This window comes from Maniola jurtina, chromosome 16 (assembly GCF_905333055.1).
Source record: "Maniola jurtina chromosome 16, ilManJurt1.1, whole genome shotgun sequence".
NCBI classification, from domain to species: Eukaryota; Metazoa; Arthropoda; class Insecta; order Lepidoptera; family Nymphalidae; genus Maniola; species Maniola jurtina.
This window is the reverse complement of record NC_060044.1, coordinates 7,325,979-7,345,595: the sequence shown is the minus strand read 5'-3', so window position 1 is coordinate 7,345,595 and position 19,617 is coordinate 7,325,979. Positions and strand designations below refer to the sequence as shown.

General features: G+C 38.7%; 1 protein-coding gene across 3 annotated transcripts; it reads left to right on the top strand.

Moving 5' to 3' along the window:
- Positions 1 to 150: 150 nt before the first annotated feature.
- LOC123873328 (nuclear factor related to kappa-B-binding protein-like) lies at positions 151 to 19,548 on the top strand. 3 transcript variants are annotated; one of them, XM_045918135.1, is made up of 23 exons: positions 151 to 907; positions 1,695 to 1,988; positions 2,809 to 2,925; positions 4,714 to 5,087; positions 5,477 to 5,607; positions 5,943 to 6,197; positions 6,682 to 6,794; positions 7,148 to 7,263; positions 7,762 to 7,878; positions 8,347 to 8,532; positions 8,995 to 9,141; positions 9,740 to 9,812; positions 9,977 to 10,675; positions 10,808 to 10,918; positions 11,557 to 11,652; positions 12,153 to 12,252; positions 12,619 to 12,686; positions 12,762 to 13,670; positions 13,975 to 14,121; positions 14,735 to 14,813; positions 15,733 to 15,788; positions 16,289 to 16,339; positions 18,126 to 19,548. In XM_045918135.1, exons 1-23 carry the CDS (start codon positions 470 to 472, stop codon positions 18,255 to 18,257), a joined length of 4,809 nt encoding a protein of 1,602 aa, XP_045774091.1. In that variant the 5' UTR covers positions 151 to 469; the 3' UTR covers positions 18,258 to 19,548. The 3 variants fall into 3 exon arrangements, with proteins under 3 accessions (XP_045774091.1, XP_045774090.1, XP_045774092.1); XM_045918134.1 differs by having other exon boundaries at positions 9,740 to 9,833; positions 18,126 to 19,547; XM_045918136.1 differs by lacking the exon at positions 16,289 to 16,339 and having other exon boundaries at positions 9,740 to 9,833; positions 18,126 to 19,547.
- The last annotated feature ends 69 nt before the right edge of the window (positions 19,549 to 19,617 follow it).

The window sequence follows — 19,617 nt, the reverse complement described above, 5'->3', positions numbered from 1 at the left end:
ACTGCTACTGCTTATGATCCGACTCTATCTGAGCCGTCTTATTCCGATAAAAAAATACGTCTATTATAATCTGTGGGTTGGCCATAGACTATAGTTAAATGTTAAGAGCATAGACAATGGTTATTTTGTTTTTAAATTCTATTTTGAAAAGGCAAAATGTCGCTGTTCTGGGTTGTCAAGCTATTTTCTCATCGCAATGTGCCGTTCTGGCGCATAGTATGTATGAAACTCTTCAGATTGTCGTGTGCGTTGTATTTTATTTTAGACAAGACTTGACGGCTGTTTAAAAAAGTCCATGGCTTTCTGTTGGATAATGTTATTTCGGTGATTTGGTTTTTCGTCAACATCGTTAGCAAAACATCGCGAAATATCGTTGTAGTGTATGGAAAATCTTTTATTTAGCGCGTGACAAACCGTAAATGGCTTGCACGACCATATAAGATAATTACCCCATCCGTATTGTTCAGTCATGGAGGAGAAGATAGAGAGTGAAAACAGTTACAGTAGTGAGAGTACAAGTAGCAGTTCATCTGGTAGTTCTAGTGCAAGTTCAGAGTATGATGAGGAGGTCACAGAACCAGTGCGCATTCTGGGGCAAACCTTGGAACTTCCACAAGGACTTTGTGAAGATTATTCAATTTTCAAGGAGTTCTTTTCCATGAAAACTTGGGACAGCTTAGAAGACAAACACAAGGAGTATCTCAAAGAGTTACTTCCAACATTTCCTGAAAATGACGAAGAAAAGAAAGAGACCACAATCAAAATGTTGTTTAACTTTGAACCACTTCATTTCAAATCTCCAATGAATCAGTTCTTTACTAATTTGAGGCAAGGGAATTACAGACCAGATATTGCTAGAATGAGGAAGTTTTTGACAAAAGCCAGAGCTAAACAGCAAAGGCATAAGGTAATCTTGTAGCTACTTTTCAATGTCAGTCTTATTGTCATACAATACTTGTACCAACAATTTAAACATAATCAACAAATGATAACACTTTAATGTTATTTGGTAGGTACAAGTTGCATTATTCTTTCAGAATACTAATATAACTATTTTTTCTATATTAACATTATTAATGAGAAAGTGTGTCTGTTTGTCTGCTAGCTTTTCATGGCCTATCCATGTAAATCTAAGTCTTTTCTCAGGATTTTTAAAACTTAAACCCAAGAGCATCATCTATCTGGTACAGTGATAGTTTGCATTCTGAAGATGGATATAGGCTACTTTTTACCCCAGAAAAGTTTCCATAGGATTTTTAAAAACTGAAATCCACAGGTGATTGATAACTCTCCTGATGAAATATAATAATACCAAATTGGGAAGTTTTTCTAATTCACAGCCATCAATGTATTACGGATATGGCCACTGCAGGAGTTAAGGCATCTTGCAGCTACATGCTGACTAACCAATTGACATTAAAAATAATGTTTTTAATATTTTGTATTTTTTGTAAGTTTTGGGTCAAAGTTTGTCTTCTAAATATAAAAAAGAAAAATATGACTGACTGACTAATCTATCAACAATCAGCTCAAACCACTGTAAGGACCAGGCTGTTTGGTATGCAGATAGCTGTGATGTAATGATGTAGCATCAGGATTTTTGAAAATTCTATCCCTAAGGGAGCAAAATAGGGGTTTGAATGTAGTCTATGCAGATAAAATCTGAATTACTCAAATTTTTCCTTATTTCACAGACAAAGTCATATTATGCAAAAATGTTACCAGAGGTGCTTATCTCTAGAGAGAGACTGCTAGCTACAGCTAAAGCGGCACCCCCTGGACCAGTACCATTCATTCCAGTTATGGCCCCAAAGCCTTCTAGTAAGAACAACTATAAGCCTCTATATGTTAGAGCGAGACAAAGGTACTTTGAAGAGTTGTCTGCCATTTGGAGTGAGGTGGGCGGGGTTGAATCTGAGGATGAAAACTATCCCGAAGGACCACCCGAGAATACATTTAAAAAAAGAAAAACTATGCACCCTGGACAGGTTTGTATCTTTTTTTATTCCTAACATTATCTTAATAATATATTTTATAATCTTGTCCATAAACAGTAGTTAGAAAATTAGTTAATATGGCCTTAGCAATTAATATCCACATCATCATTTCCATCAGGTATAATTGTGGTGAGCGTTCAAGTTAGTGATTAGAAAAAAAATACTGATGGTTAGATACTGAACATGTTTAAAGTTGTCATTAACATTAAGTGTCTGCTGGTTGATTATAATACTTTATAGATTACAATACTATATAGATTATTTAGCTGCATTAATCATTACTACAATCTCATTAAATGTGATGGGATGATTTTATGGTATTTTTGCTGCAACAAACCAGTTTAACCAATTTTTGTGTGAGAGAGAATTGGCCAATGAGAGGTGAAGAGAGAAAGAGTTGGCAATAGACACTTCGATTTTTGACATTTTGTCCATACAACAAATGTCAGAGAACAACAGACACTTGAGTGTTCTTAAGTTTGCATTATCTTTCTCTTGATTTCACATTGCTATTTATTATTTTAACAGATGATGCCCGCAACTTCGTCCGCATGGATTTCAAAATCCAGTGGGAACTTAGCTTTTCTAGAGTAAAAAGTTGCCCATGTCAATTTCTGGGATGCAAGCTAACTCTGTTCCAAATTTCATCAAAATCAGTTAAACTAGTTGGCAGTAAAAAGCTAGCAGACAGACTGACAGACAGACACACTTTCACAGTTATAATATTAGTATGAATATGGAAAATAGGTTTGTATGCAAATCATTCTTCATATTAAGTAAATCAACAGTTAAAACCAAGTTTTATTTTCAGATTGGAGATGCAAATGTGTCTGGAACACTTGGCATGGCTGATGCTCCACACCCTGCCTCTTTGGACTGCTTGAAGAATGTTCTGGCCACTCATAGAGCAAGGCGACAGTATAGAGAGGTTTATTTATTTATATTATTAACTGACATGACACTGATCTCTATTAATACACTTAATGTCAGTATAACTTATTTTTTTTTTAATGCATATTAAAAATTGTGGAACAGGAACAAATGGCTTTCTGCTGGCTATGGCAATCCTGGAGTCTCTTTTCGTCAATGGTTGATAATGATGATGATGATCGTTTGAAGAATACTATGCTGTTCAACCAGTGACGGATTAACCCTTAATCAAATTAAGCAATTGCCTAGGGCATCACGTCTGAGGGGGCACCAGAAGAAGCACAAAAAAAATCCGTCCTTTGGGCATCACATCTCACTCTCACGTCACCAAAAAAAGTTTCTAGGACTAATTTGAAAATTCGCGTTGACATAGAGTCCGACCTAGAGTCATAACCCCACTCCCGCTTGCCCACTCGCTGCCCGCTTGTGCATTCGACAATTCGAATGCCCCCGAAAGCCGCAAGGCGCATTTCAATAAATAAATAAATTATGCTTTGTTAGGGTGCCGTATCTCAAAAGGAAAAACAGAACCCTTAACGAACGGATCACTTTGTTGTCTGTCTGTCTGTCAAGAAACCTATAGGGTACTTCCCGTTGACCTAGAATCATGAAATTTGGTAGGTAGGTGGGTCTTATAGCATAAGTACAGGAATAAATCTGAAAACCGCGAATTTGTGGTTACATCATTTAAAAAAAAATTAAAATATGTTTCAATTTTCATAATAAGATAACTATACCGAGTGGGGTATCATTTGAAAGGGCTTTACCTGTACATTATAAAACAGATTTTTATTTATTTTTATTTATATCTAATAGCTTTTGATTTATCGTGCAAAATGTTGGAAAAAATACTCGTGTACGGAACCCTCAGTGCGCGAGTCTGACTCGCACTTGGCCGGTTTTTTATTGTTGTCGCACCTACTCCACTTCTAAAGTACGTTACCTCTCATCATCTTATTTTACAAAAAACCGGCCAAGTGCGAGTCAGACTCGCGCACCGAGGGTTCCGTACTCGGTTATTTTTCCGACATTTTGCATGATAAATCAAAAACTATCATGCATAAAAATTAATAAAAATCTGTTTTAGAATATATAGGTAAAGCCCTTTCATATGATACCCCACTTGGTATAGTTATCTTATTTTGAAAATTTAAACACATTACTACACTAACTCTTATTTTAGGGGGGGGGGGGGACGACGACGACGACGACGACGACGACACACATTTTACCACTTTGGAAGTGTCTCTCGCGCAAACTATTTAGTTTAGAAAAAAATGATATTAGAATAGAAACCTCAATATCATTTTTGAAGACCTATCCATAGATACCCACACGTATGGGTTTGATGAAAAAAAAAATTTGAGTTTCAGTTCTGAGTATGGGGACCCCCAAAATTTATTGTTTTTTTTTTTTCTATTTTTGTGTAAAACTCTTAATATGGTTCACAGAATACATCTACTTACCAAGTTTCAACAGTATAGTTCTTATAGTTTCGGAGAAAAGTAGCTGTGACATACGGACGGACAGACAGACAGACAGACATGACGAATCTATAAGGGTTCCGTTTTTTGCCATTCGGCTACGGAACCCTAAAAACTAATGTTTTTAGGCAGTAAAGGTTTAAAAAGACCGATTCTAGTAAACATACGGCTAGGGGGGCCCACAGGCTTGGATTGCTTAGGGCATCAAGTAGTCTTAATCCGTCACTGTGTTCAACCCAGGTGAAGTCAGTATGGGTCGCTAGTCTTACAATAATTTTACAAGGTTTGTCTCTTAATTTTAGAATCACCCAGAACTCAACACCACAGGTATTACATTAGATGACATAAAACAGAGAGTGACATTATTGAACGGAGCTAAGAAGCTTATGTTTGGTGGTCAGAAATCTGAGGCTCCTATACAAAAGCTAAAAAAAGGTGCTAGAAAGGATACATCTAAACAGAAGCAGGATGGTAGGCCACCTATTAAAAAAATCAAGGAAGAACAGGATAGCGTAGAAAACAAACCACTTTTGCCCAATATAAAGATAAAATGTGAAAAAGAAGATTCAGATTCAGAAAGCTCAACATTTTTAGACCCTGTGACTAGCCCGAAACACAATAAAAAGTTAATGGATATGGATATTAAACAAGAAGTACCTGATACAAGGTATTCAAAGTAAGTATTATTAAGTATAGTTCTTATCAAAAGTCTTTTGTTAATTTTTTTATCTATAAAGATTTAAACATTTATTGAACTTTAAACACACCTTGAATATTAATTGATAACTCTTTACACAGACACAACACACTAAACAAAACTTACATTTCAGTAATCAGCTGTTAATGTTTATTTTGCCTATTAGAAATGAATTTTATGTTAACTGACTGACTGACTGTTGACACAACTGGTTGATCTAAAAACTTTGCTCTAGAAAATTTGCTCTATATAATAGACATGTACTAAAAAAGGTTTTTGAGTGTCAACAGGATCCTTAAAAAACATAAATCCATATGTATGAAGTTGCAGTTATCTGCTTGTACATATTATAATTTGAATAATTTCAGCACAAACTGTTATGAAAATGATGTGGAGAGAGTAATAAAACAAGAGCCACAGGATCCTGTGTTTTCAATACAAAACTCTTCACGAATATGCCAACCAGTGCCCATCAAATTGGAAGATTTGGATGGAATAGGTAAAAAATACAAATAAAGATAAATAACTTATTTTATTTTATAAGTATAGCAAGGTTTCAGGATTGACATATGTTTAGCCAACGGGACCCTATTACTAAGGTAAAGTAAATTGATCGAATTGTATAAAATTATAACTGATATGTAGTAAGCTGTCATAAATAGATTTTCAAAAAAGCAGTCATCATTCTTAAACTACCGATTTTACAAAAACTGTCAAAGACCTTGAACCTGGGACGTTCTTTTAATTTTGTGACAGACAAATGGACTGGATGGAACTATAAGGGTTTGTTGTTTTTTTTTCTAACAGAATCCTAGAAAAATTGGAATTTTACAGATATGATGGCGCTACCAGTAGAGTTGGCAGATGACTCTGGTGAAGTGGTTCCAGTGGACACGTCGACTGAGACTGAAGAAAATCACCTGGAGACAGACGAGGCGCTGACTGAGACAACACACGCAAACTTCCTGTCTCTCGTGCGGGCTTTGTTCCCCGCGCGCACGGCGCACCGCGCGTCCAAGCACCAGCTGCACGCGAGGTGTGCCGCGGTCATGAAATCTCCGATCGCGCCACTCAACACTTGGTATAATTGTAAGTAATTAAATAAATCTATATAAAGATTTTTCCTGACTGAATGATCTATCAACGCAACTGAGACGACAGCTGCTAACTTCCTGTCTCTCGTGCTGCCTTTGTCCCCCGCGCGGAAAGTGCTTCATGCGAGACGTGTTGCAGTTATGAAATCTCCGATCGCGCCTTTCAACACTTCAAAAGTTAACAAACATCAACCCCACTTTTGTGCAAAACTTTCTGTTTTCAAGAAGTTGCAGAGGAGGCTGTAAAGAAATACATCCTTCCATTTCAACAAAAGCTGTCGGTAGTGATGGCTTGAGCCGTGACAGTTCCGCGACTTTGAATATAGAAAACTAGTTCTTGAGTGTACCTACTCCTGGCCTTACTATTTTACGACTCCTATGTCAAAAACTTGCCGGTTGTAATTGGGAACTGCCAGGGATTTTTTCCAAAAACAATTTGTATTAGAAAAATTAGAGCTAAAACAGCAATCATATTTCAGTGTCAGATGATTGGTGCGGAGAGTTGAATTCGGCGCTAGATTTCCTTGCCGGCGAGAGAGGACCTCACCCTGATGATTTTGTTCCATATCTCCAGTTTATGTCCGAAACACAGGTAAGTTTAACTTAAAAATCTGTTGAGAAAAAAAGAAATCTTAGAGAAAGTTTAATTTAATTAAAAACGTAGCGAATGTTGATAAAAACATGTTTTAAGCTTAAAATCATCGCTAACTGTTGATTATTATTAGTAAATATAGCAACTTAATTTACTAAGTTTAATTGAATTGAATAAAAATATTTTGAGTTTTTTAAGTTTTTTTAAATTAATTTTGTTAAAATGTACTTTCTATGCTGGCTGTTCAGCAAATAAGAACGTATATATATTCGTTCTATTCTAAATTCTATCTAATCTGAAAGTATTCTTTGCAACTATGTATTTCGATTCACCTTGCATTGAATTTATCACAGATGTATCAATGGATCGGCGCAGGGCGGGACTGCGACGCGATATTGGGCAGACTGTGCGAGCGCTGGCTCCGCGCGGTGTCGCCGCCGCCGCTGGCCAGCGAGCCTCCACCGCCCAGGTCATTCTATTTCTATTCAGGTCTGAGCACCAAAGGAGGAAATCAGGATTTTTATCGACGATAAAGGCCAATTCACACCAATTGCGTACACGTGACACGTGTGTAGTGACGCGCGTAAACCCCTAACACACTGAGTTACGCATACGTCCACGCGTTAGGCAAGTGGTGTGCCATGTTTCATCATTACAACGCAATGGTACGCGCTACGTCTACGCTTACGCAGTCTGTGTGAACGAGCTATAAACAGCAAAAGAAATATTATTATAGAACTACATTAACTCTTTTATACATGATATATTCTGTAAGAAATGAAATATTTTTTAATTTTTAGTTTTTGTGGTTACTGAAGTCGGTTTTTATTCTTTATTTAATTTTTTTTTAAATTTAAATTCAAGATTTGGAATGTCAAACATATTTTGGAAAACTGAATTAAAACTTCTGTTATATTCTTACTGGATAGTGGATGCACGCAACAATTTATTTGTTTATTTTGCGCAGGTATCCAACGTCATGGATAGTGAGACAGCCGACAACTGCAGAAATAACCGATTTCAGAACGCAGGAGCGCAAGAGATTCGCCTCTGCTTCCAAGCCATTCACTTACATGCAATATGGGTAAGTGACGGTTTTAAGTAATTTTATATTTTTGTTATATTAGGTTGTATTAGGTGTGTTTTCTTATCCTGGGCTGCAAGTTTCGTTTGCAGTACCCTGTATCATAAGGGTTGAGACTTGGAGTTCAATCATCAGTTCAGTCATCCCTTGGTACCTATAATCTCAGTTCATCATCAACAGTCTCTAAATCCCCACAGCTTTACTCAACAGAGTTGAGGAGTTGGGATTTGGAGTTCAATCATGACTAGGTGTAACTGTACTTTGAGTTTTAGTATAGGTACCTACCTACAACTCAAGAGCGAATAGGCATCTTTTAGGCAAGCGCGCTTCATCTTCTGTCACATCATCACTTGCTAGCAAGTCTGATCCAGTAAGGTGCTAGTCTATAAATTTATTTATTTTTATATAATAGTAGGTAGCTGGTGAAAGTTATACAATACAAACTAGCTATGTCCTTTATTCATACAGTTACCGGTCCGTGGTGGGTCCGGCGACGGGGCAGCGCGCGGGCGCGGGCGCGGCGGGCGGCGCGGGCGCGGCGCTGCTCACGCAGCAGCGTCCGCGCGCGGCGGCCTTCCTGGCGCTGCTGCGCGACGCGCTCGCCAGGATGCCCAACGGCGAGGGTACGAGACGGGACATCGTCACTTTGCTCAAGTAAGTAAACTGTCAGCTTACTGGAGCAACTCACTAACCGCAGTTTTTTTTTAAATAGTGAGCAAACGAGCTAGCGGGTCACCTGGTGTTAAGTAATTACCGCCTCCCATGAACATTTGCAGCACCAGAGGAATCACCGATGCGTTGCCGGCGTTTCAGGAATTTGTTGGTCCGCCTTTTGAATAACCCCATGTTGTAATATAGTGGGAATATCGCCGATGGGAGTTGATTCAACAGTTTGCAGAAATCTTACAGTTGTAACAACAATGAACTGAGTTCTATATATCGATTGTGAACTGGCAACCAGTACTATCTCAATTTTCACAACTTTGCAGGATAAAGGGAAAAAAAAATTTCATTCAGCTAAATAGGGATTGTATATGCCTGCCAGTGTAGGTCGATCCCCGCTATGTAATATTATCCTTACTCTGCGGTGTAGTTTACACACAGATATGATTGCAGGATGTCCCAATGGATAGTACCGTGCAGTGAGCAAGCGTTGTCAGTGGCGGTCGCCAGCGCACTGGAGCGGCTGGTGGCGGTCAAGAGGGACCCCATCGTGAAGTACGACCAACGTACGGCTATGTGGACTTATCTGCATAGACACAAGTGAGTACAAATATTCAAACTTCCAAATCGTTCCCGTCTACCGATACTAATCGTCGTCGTCAACCGATAGATGTCTATACTTTAGTTTTCCTTAGTTTACTTGTGAATAAGTGACTTCTAAGGCGCCATTTCCACGGGCGAGGGAACCGCAACGAGTCCGACCTACTATTTGTCGGCGATAGTATCGCCTTGTGGAGATTGGACTGTAAGCATTATAAAAAAGCATGGATTTGAAACGCGTAAACCAGTAATGTGCGGGGCTGCAATTGTTTGTATAGCATGGCATATTATTTTAAATTGAACACTTGAAAAGAGCAACCGCCGAGTTTCTTGCTGGTTCTTCTCGGTAGGAACGGCATTCCGAACCAGTGGCAAATAATTTTGACGATTCCAAAGCTCTTGTAAAAGTGTCTATTCTATTCTAAGAATTGTATTGATTCTCTCGTTTGTGGAGATGGCGCCTAAGAGATGCACTATACGCGGCCCATACGAGGCGTTTCTCCGAGATTGATTTCTTTATCGTTTGTCGTTAGAAAAAGTAAATTAAATAAATGTTTGCTTAATTAAATGTTTTGTATAGATATAATTATGTTTTTAGGAGCGAAGAAGATTGGGCGAAAAATACGACGGCTCGTGGAAGGGCTAACAAAGCTATAGCAGCGGCTCCTCAAGTTAGTTCCCCACCGACTCCTGTACGTATTATTTCATATGGTAACTTTAAAACTTTTACAAATTCTGTCTTGTTTAGTGCATATATTATACCTATTCTTATTAACTAGCTGGCCCTTTTTTAATAAAGTATGGTTTCAGACATAGATTTCTTTTTCTCTACCAGATGGAAGTAGATGGACCCAGTATAGAAGAAGTGCACGAAAATGCGTCGGATAGTGACGTAGACGTGGATGACTCCGGAGCCCCGCCCGCCGCGCCGCACCTCTCCTCCGCACAATTGCTCATGCAGGCTACACAAGCCACACCTAAACAGACTCCGGCGAACAAACAGAAGGGCAAACTCGCACCAACAACCCCTAAAGTTAAAACGATAACCCCTAAACAAAACGCCAAAACGCCCTCCTTAGTTCAAACAAAACAAACCCCAAAACAAGCCAATGCAACACCAAAAACAAACCAAACAAACGCATCACCCAAACAATCTAACCAAACACCAAAACAATCAAACACTACACCGAAAACAACCCCGAAACAAACAGCTCAAACAAATCAAAAACAATCCGCTCAAACAAATCAAAAACAACCAACCTTATTAAGTCCAGCTAAATCATTGCCCAATTTAACTAAACAAAGCACTCCGAAGCAAACAGCCGCACAGAAGCAAACAGTAAAACAAAGTGCGGCGTCGCCGAAGCAGAAGCAGATAGTCGTGCAAACTGTGAAGCAAAATGTTACAATGACGAAGCAGAATAGTGAGCCGATGTTACAAGCGCCGTCCACTATGCCGTCTATTGTTGTTACTCCTCAACGTTCGCCTTTGACGAAGCAAAAGTCTTTGAAAATCGAAACATCACAAGTACCTGTAAGTTATTTTGAATTCTGCGCTCTTATCTTTACAACGCTACAACAGAATTTGCCTAATTTTGTAAGCAAAATGACAATCTTCTTAGATCAAGATATTCCCACTTCTCTAATAAATTTTCATTTTATATAGGTAACGCTGAATATACCAGTACAACAATCACCATCAGTGCCTACTATGGTATCACCCAACGTGAATAATATGGTTTCTCTCCAACAAAATACCATGAATCAATCTGCTAAGGTAAAAATATGTACCTAATAATATCTATATTGTACTATCTCAATACTTGGTAATTTGAATGGTTTTCAGAGGTTTGAATGCCAAAAGTGTCTAAGTCCATTTTTGTTATTTTGAAAGTGGCAATAATTTGCAGTATTTTTAAATATTAAAATACTAATACAAAGATTCCTATTAAAAACTTTCTAATGCAAAAAGTCGATCAATCCCTTTTGTATAGTATTGCAACACAACTATTGCTTAATTTGAAATATGTATTTGTAAGACCTTCCAATCAGAAGTCAGGGGTCAGATCCCCGGCACGCGCCTCTAACTTTTCGGAGTTATGTGCGTTTCGTGCAATTAAATATCACTTGCCTTAACAGTGAAGGAACGTGAGGAAACCTGCATGCTTGACAGTTCTCCATAATGTTCTCAAAGGCATGTGAAGTCAGCCTAATCCGAACTGGGCCAGCGTGGCAAACTATGGTTTAAATCCCGTACTCAGTAGTGGGCAGGCGATGGGTTGATCGTGATGATGATTTGTAACTAATCGACTTTTTGCATTGGGACCACTAATTTTGGGTCCATACAGGAGGTCAGCATTTGGACTGAAAGCCAAGAACACTTTCGTAGAATTACTTTGTGTATATTGTTCCCAGGTGGCTCAAGTGACGCGATCTTTGCTGATCAGGCCGCCGTCAGGTCAAACTGCAACTACCGCCCCCACAATCACTGTGTGCACGCCAATTACACAGGCATGTCATCAGCTTTTAATTCATTGATATATTCATCCTTAATATATTTACGAAATACTTTTTCAATATTTAACAACAGAACTGTTGCTAAAGCAATTTTTTTGACATTGCCATAAATAGACGCTGATGCTGATTTTAGTTTCATATTTTACATTTCGATTATAGCTAAAAACACTCTCGATCAAATTACCTTTCAAACGAAAAAAAACTAAATCAAAATCCCTTGATTCGTTTAGGAGCTACGATGCCACAGACAGATACACGAACAAACAGACACACGAAAAACTTATAACACCCCTCTTTTTGGGTTGGGGGTTAAAAATAAGAAAAAACTGGATTTGACATGAGTGTTTTAATAATTTTGACTAGTGATTTTTGATTTTTGTGCATTTAACATATTATAGTCACATCCACGGTTATATATAAACATAATGTGTAGAGCAAGGAACCTTATTTATCATATATTTAAGGAATCTTATAAATGTAATTTCGTTATGCAGGTAACTCCAAGTGCAAGGCGAGGGGTAGTCAGAGTTTTGAGTCCAGCGGCGCCATCTTCCGGAAAATCCCTTATTTCGCCGCGTGCCCTTATGCAACAGAGTAAGTTTGCTGTTCCAAAATATCTCATGAATGATTATTTGATGAAATTGCTCCTTACTTACCAATGTTAAATGTCAACTGACATATATTTTTATTTAAACAAAGAAATGCTACAGTAAAACTTATAGCTAGCCTAATCTAATTACTGTACAAATCATTCCCGCATGGCATGGTGCCAAGAATTGCTGCGTTTCTTCGCTGAACAGCCAGGCTGATACTTGCGCGAAAAATGAGCCACCCCAATAAATCAATTTGTATCAGATATCACTTTTAGGGATTTCGATCAACTTTCTCTCTTCATAATAATGTAGTGATTGGAAAGCGAATAAAACCCAGATGATAAAAGATAGTAATTTATTTTTTCAGGTACAGCACCCACTACTAAAAAACGTCCGTCCGTACCAGGTACAACCTCAGTCATGACAGTAGCGCAGGTACGTATTTTTTTTTTGCATCAAAGAAATCAAGAAATATTTTAAAAGAAATTCTTGGAGTTCTTTCTATTCCAGAGCACCACAAGCACGACAAATGTGGTGTCGAGTATACCAACGGCTGTGTCCTCGTCCGTTACGACGAGAACGGTACAGTTGGCTGGCGGTCGGACGGTCCAACTCGCTGCCAACCAAACAGTTCACTTGCCCAGTGGACAAGCTGTGCAATTGTCTTCAGGACACACTTTGCAATTATCATCACTACAGTTGCCCACCCATAGTGTTCGGTTACCCAGCGGACAAACAGTACAACTTGCATCACCGCAAACCATGCAACAAGTGCGAGCCGTCTCCACAACCCAAGTCAGAAACCCGAGCCCGAGAATGCAAACCTCTACATCAACCATCAAACCCATCAACCAATCGGTTCAAATACCGGTCTCAACGGTCCAATTGGCCGGGCAAACCGTCCAAATCGCCGGCCAATCCGTGCAATTGACCGGCCAAAGTATGCAATTAACCGGTCACACGGTGAAATTACCCAGCGGGCAAAGTGTTCAAGTGGCAAGTCAGAGTGTTCTACCGTCGCAGAGTGTTCAGCTGCCTAGTGGTCAAACAGTTCAGTTAGCGAGCGGGAACATGCAAGGTGTTCAGTTGGGACAAAACGTTCAATTAAGTGGTCAGACTGTGCAAATGCCCAGTGGACAAAATGTGCAATTAGGGACGCAAACAGTTCAAATTGGCGGTCAAACTGTCCAATTAGCGGGAGGACAAACAGTTCAGTTGCCCAGTGGACAGACGCTGCAGTTATCTAGTGGACAAACGGTTCAGTTGTCTAGTGGTCAGACATTGCAGTTGGCGAGTGGACAGACGCTACAGCTAGCGAACCAACAGACGCCAAAGTCGATAGCTCAAGTAGTTAGAACGCAGCCCCCAGGTGACAAGAATTCGCAACCTATTGTTGCGAAGTTGTTAACGAATGCTCAGGTAAGTTGTTTATTAAAAATGGTTACTTATTCAATTATTTTTTTGTGTTACATTGTTAAAGGGCTTTCAGGGGTGACCTATGTCATAATTTTACAATGGACTGGTAACATTTTTTGAAGTTTACTTCATTTCGAGTACTTAAACATTGCAATTAGAATTTCACACTAATATCTTTACAATAAGTTATCGCTTTCGGGAGGGGTATGGGGGTGGGGGGGGGGGGGGGGGGAGTATAATACTTGTGTAGATTTTTTATTTCACAAAAATGCCTATAATATAATTTCTAATCTTGTGTAATGTTCAGACGCAGATGATCTCGCTAGAGAGCATGATAGGAGGCGCGGGGGCGGCGGGGCGAGCTCGAGGCGTCCGCGTGTTGGCGCCCACGTCGCGTCTGGCCAGGCCCTTACTGCTCACCGCCGCCAAACCGCTACACAATCTAATATTGCAGGTAAAAATGCCTATATATTTTTCAATCTCCATGCGTACGAGCTCGACGCGTCTGCGTGTTGGCGCCCACATCGCGTCTGGCCAGGCCCTTACTGCTCATCGCCGCCAAGCCGTTAAATAATCTAATATTTCATGTAAAACAGTACTAACTAACGCGCCGTATCTCAAACCTGCTAGTCTCTGGACATGGGTGTTTTGGGTGGATTTTTACGCAAATGGTTGTATGTCCGGTTTTAAATTTCAAAATCCATATCGAATTCCGTTTTTAGGAATTGACTTGAGGGGCGGCCTACCTTGTGGTGAGCCCTTTAGCTCGATAATCTATAATATGTTTAGAAACGCAACAGAGGTAACCAGTTTTAGGTAACAAGTATGTGTAGTTCTGCGTTTTAGTGTAAAATTCCGTCATCTATGAAATCACCAAATCCAATTTCTTGTCATCTTTTTTATTCTGACAAACGCTTGCTTAGAGAGGAAGCGAATCTTTATTGGTAAGTATGAGCATAGTGAACAATTTCTCGGTTAGTGGCTTTGGGTTTGTTGTTTGTACCGTTTAACTTCAAAAAACTTATTTTTAGTTATTGTCATATTTTAAACTTTTTTTTTCATTTTAGCAAAGCGACGGATCCGCTATTCGAGTTACTTCAGCCAGTGGGACGCCAACTTCGCAAACAATAATGCTAGGCAATATAGGTAAATTTTATCAAATACATATCCCTTTTATTGACTGAAAAATTATGTCTATACAGATTCGATAATTAGTTTTCTACTAACACTTCACACTTAATTTTTTTTAACATAAATGTTAGTTGCACAAATTTTTTAACTTTCTTTGATTTTCACAACTAAACGAGTTAAAAGATACACAATTACACAGTAAAGTAAATTATTAAGTTAATGAAAAAAAGCGGTGATAGCGTAGTGGTAAATGCGTCGGCCTCTTATACGGGAATTTCGGTGGTCGATCCTGGAAACGCACCTCTTGAGTTTTTGGAGTTAAGCACGTTTTAAGCAATTAGATATCATCACTTGCTTTAATGGTAAAGGAAAACATCGCTAGGAAACCTGCATGCTTGAGTGTTCTCCGTAATGTTCTCAAAGGTTTGTAAAATCTGCTAATCCGCACTTGGCTATTATGGTAGGCTATGGCAAACCTTTCTCATTATGAGCAGTGACCCGTGCTCAGTGAGCCGACGATGGGTCATGATAATGATCAATCCCTCGCCGACGCACTACTGCAGAGCACGGGTTTCGTATTTTAATATCTCTTTAACGACCTCCCTGGCGCAGTGGTAAGCGCTGTGGTCTTATAAGAGGGAGGTCCCGGATTCGATTCCCGGCAGAGATTTGGAATTTCTAAATATCTGTTCTGGTCTGGTGGGAGGCTTCGGCCGTGGCTAGTTACCACTCTACCGGCAAAGCCGTGCTGCCAAGCGATTTAGCGTTCCGGTACGATGCCGTGTAGAAACCAAACGTGTATGGGTTTAATAAAAACTGCTATACCCCTTCCAGGTTGGCCCGCTTCCTTCTTAGACTGCATCATCACTTACCACCAGGTGAGATTGCAGTCAAGGGCTAACTTGCATCTAAATAAAAATAATCTCATTTACAGGAGCGCAAACGGTCACAACCTCCTCAACTACGGCGCCACTGCTAAAATTACAACAGGTAAATTACTTTCATATTTTTTTGTCTTTCATATAAACGTGTGTGTCCCTTTTTGATTTTAGAAAATGTTTAATGTTATTTTGCCCATTTTTATGTGTTAATTTGTGTCAGTTTAGGTTCCATATTTTTCCTTTACATTGTGGTACAATACTACCACTATTATAAGTCGGATCAGCCAATTTCGTTTGCGCGAAAAAGCGCTGATCAAAACCGAATATACGCCAATGAAGTATAGACCTTATTGCTTCATATTAAGATTTTGAACACAAGAACAACAGAGACTCGCGCTATCTCGCTCACATTCGCGTTTACAAAACATTGCCCGTAGGCAACAATGCGCGCTATGGAAGGACGCGTGCTATAATTGGCTGAGATATTTTCGCGCCATTCAAAAATAAGATTTCTGCGCAGGTACATCGGCGTAACCTATAAAAGTGGTAGTATTATAAGCACGTCCAAAAATTTATTCTTGATACGATTTTTTATTATCATTACCGCAGGTGAATCCGATACATCAGGTTAAACTTCCGCAGGGAATTAAAATTCAGCAGGTGATAACAGCTATATCTGCATGCCAATGAAATGAGTTAAAGATTTTCACCCAAGGAACGTACCGTGACCGTATTCGTATTATACTAGATATATCATACTGTATACTAGATATATTATACTCTATCATGCGACTGCATCCGCATGCATTTACCTTAGGTTTTTAAAATTCTTCTCAGGATAAATAGTATCCTATATCCGCATATGGGATGTAAGCTATCGGTGTACTAATCAGATGAATGCCCGCGATTTCGTCCATGTGGAATTAGGTTTATTAAAAATCCCGTGAGAACTCTGATTTTCTGGGATAAAAAGTAGCCTAATCACCATCCTCACGATGCAAGGGAAAGCTAGTAGACGGACAAACTTTTGCATTTATAATATTAAAAATAGATTATCACACTTTGTCCATTTATCATTAAAGCAACTGGTTTTTGGTCACTTTTATTCCCATGCCTCTTGCCATTTTTTTCTTGGTACTCGGACAGAAATGAATCCTCATTTTTCTATTTAATTTCGAGGTAGCTTTAAAATGAAACTATATGCTGCGTTCGGTCACGGCGCGGTCTTTATTAGTGGGAGGAGACACTAAAGGATGAATGAAACTTGGCTAAGGTGATATCAAATGGTTCATTTTTTATTAATTTCTGTCTTTTACTCGGCATCCTTCACTCGAAATAAAACGTCTGATATCACCTTAAAGCCTGAAACAAACTATGGGATGGGTTTGTAAGCCGCGGCTGATAGGTGTGCACAGCCGTTTGGGGCGCGGCTCGCGAGATCGAATAGAATAGAATTTTATTCAAATAAACTTTTACAAGTGCTTTTGAATCGTCAAATAATTAACCACTGGTTCGGAATGCCGTTCCTACCGAGAAGAACCAGCAAGAAACTCGGCGGTTGCTCTTTTCAATTGTTCAATTTACAATAATATCTCTTGGACGTCCGAGCGCTCAAGGTTACGTCTGCGAATTACGTCCGATAGTTTGCACAGTTTATTGTAGGTACAACCTATGTACTATCCAGAGACCTATAAGTCAATAAGCCGCGTCCGATAATTTGTTTCCGCCTTTATGCATGAAACAGAATGAAAGCATGGAAATAATGCCACGAAATGGGTTTTAAGGTCTAAAGCTGCACGGCTGTAGCTCGGTTTTATTAACACTGCTTAAAATCACAAATTACCTAATATTATATCGCAGTTACCTAAAAAAAATATTCTTGACACTAATACAACCTATGTATATGATTTATATAGTAGAGCTACTTTTAGTAGTTGATATAATTAATTAATAAAGTAAAATATGGATATAAAACACATTTACACGTTGAAGATCTGAAGTTTGTATGTATTTAGAAAACCACAATTCACATATTGTTAAACGATTTCAGCACATAACACTCTCAAAGAATGAATTTCGTTTAACACTTTCAATAGTTTACATGTACTATCCATAGAGAGAAATTAGTATAGCGCTGCCTCTGTTACGTAATTCCATACCAATGATAGAGCCAGAAATCTCAGTAGTAACAAAAGTACTGAAAACGACGGAATGTTTTTTTTAATTTCGAATGTTTTTGCAAAAACATTTTCGAATTGAATTTCGAATGTTTATAGAAACATGTTTGTGATTGGTTGGTGACTCAAAATGCTTAACGCCCACTGAGATTTTTGGCTCTATCATTTGTATGGGATTACGTAACAGAGAGACTAATTTCTTTCCTCGGACAGGGTATAAAACAGAATGTACTCTTTCTGTACTAAAACGGAGTGTCCTCTTTCTGCAGGCGGCGACCAGCGCGTCAGGGGCGACGCCGACCGGGGTAAGGAGCGTCCTCATGGACGGCCAGCAGTTGAAACTAGTTAGCGGCAGGCACGTCCTAGCGCGACTACTCAAACCGGCACATCCGCCGCCTTAAGACTAGTTAAGTCGTTTTATGATTTGTTTACTTTCAGGTATAAGGTAAAACCATTGAATTAAATTAGTACCTATAGAAGGGCTATTTCAAACAAAACGGCCCGGTCTCCACCTGAGCGGAGCGGAGAGGAGATGGGTACAGCCAACCAATCAGATTTTTAAAAGATGACGTGATATTTTTTTGCGTCATCTATTATGAATCTGAATGGTCGACTGAATACATCTCCTCTCCTCTCCGATTAGGTGAAGACCGGCCCTAACCCTTCCTTTTGGCTTTGCTGTAGTTGGGTAAAAATTGTGTCCTATGAAACTGTCAAAATTGGTATGACACTCGACATATTGTAAGCAACAACGAGTTGCAATCTACAAATATTTAATGAACTAACCCCATCCTTATAGTTAATAGAATTATTGTAACATCAAGTAGTTAAAATAATGATGATAATTATTTTTATTTTAATGAACAAAAGCCATAGGAAATTTTCACATTTTAAGTTTTTGTGTATTTTCATTCATATACAATATTATACACTAATTATATGGATTGTAAAATATAGTTCTGATTATAAATTATTATTACTAGTCTGTCTAGTAAATGCTGATAGTGGGAAAGAGCGGTTAATCGCTTATCCTAGGAATAAACTTATTTGATTCTTTATATTTTTTTAATATCTACGAATACTAACAGCATAACGTAACTCTATACATTTATCCTTTTTAGGGTTCCATACCTCAAATAGAAAAAGGAACCCTTATAGGATCACTTCCTTGTCTGTCTGTATGTCAATTTGGGGAAATAAAAACAAAACGGAGTAATTGGAAATCGTGAATTTGTGGTTGCAATACAAAAAATAAAGAATAATCCCGCAAATAATTAGTTTACTAATAAATCACATCAAGATGGCGCTGGCCGTCATTAACTTGCTTAGTATATGCACTTGTTTGAAATTTATTGCACGATGGTGCGGAACTCTTCGCGTGCGAGTCCGACTCGCACTTGATTGGTTTTTCTGTTATGCTGATTCACCTTGCAGAAAACAAGATTTTAAATTGTACTACATCAGTCACAATATTTTTTTGAATAAAATTTGTTTATGGAATAAATTATAATGTAAAGAATTAAATAAATCTAGTATCAAAACCAGATTTTTCTAAAAACTCACTATCAGCTTTTGTTAGACAGATTCGATAAAAATACAGTTCTACCATAACCATTATTTTTTTCTTTTCTTTTTAAATCTTTTAATCACTATGTGACTATAGTGCGTTTCATCGAATAGTACCTATGGCGTTATGTTGGCTCCCCTGTCTGTTGGGTGGTCATTGGCACCATATTGGCATGTGAAGACGCAGATTTTGTT

Excerpts from the sequence above, each read along its gene's own strand:
- LOC123873328 (XM_045918134.1), top strand. The coding sequence starts at position 470 with ATGGAGGAGAAGATAGAGAGTGAAAACAGTTACAGTAGTGAGAGTACA. Across the intron at positions 2,926-4,713 it reads CAAGGCGACAGTATAGAGAG|AATCACCCAGAACTCAACAC; the intron begins GTTTATTTATTT and ends TCTTAATTTTAG. Across the intron at positions 14,814-15,732 it reads AATAATGCTAGGCAATATAG|GAGCGCAAACGGTCACAACC; the intron begins GTAAATTTTATC and ends TCTCATTTACAG.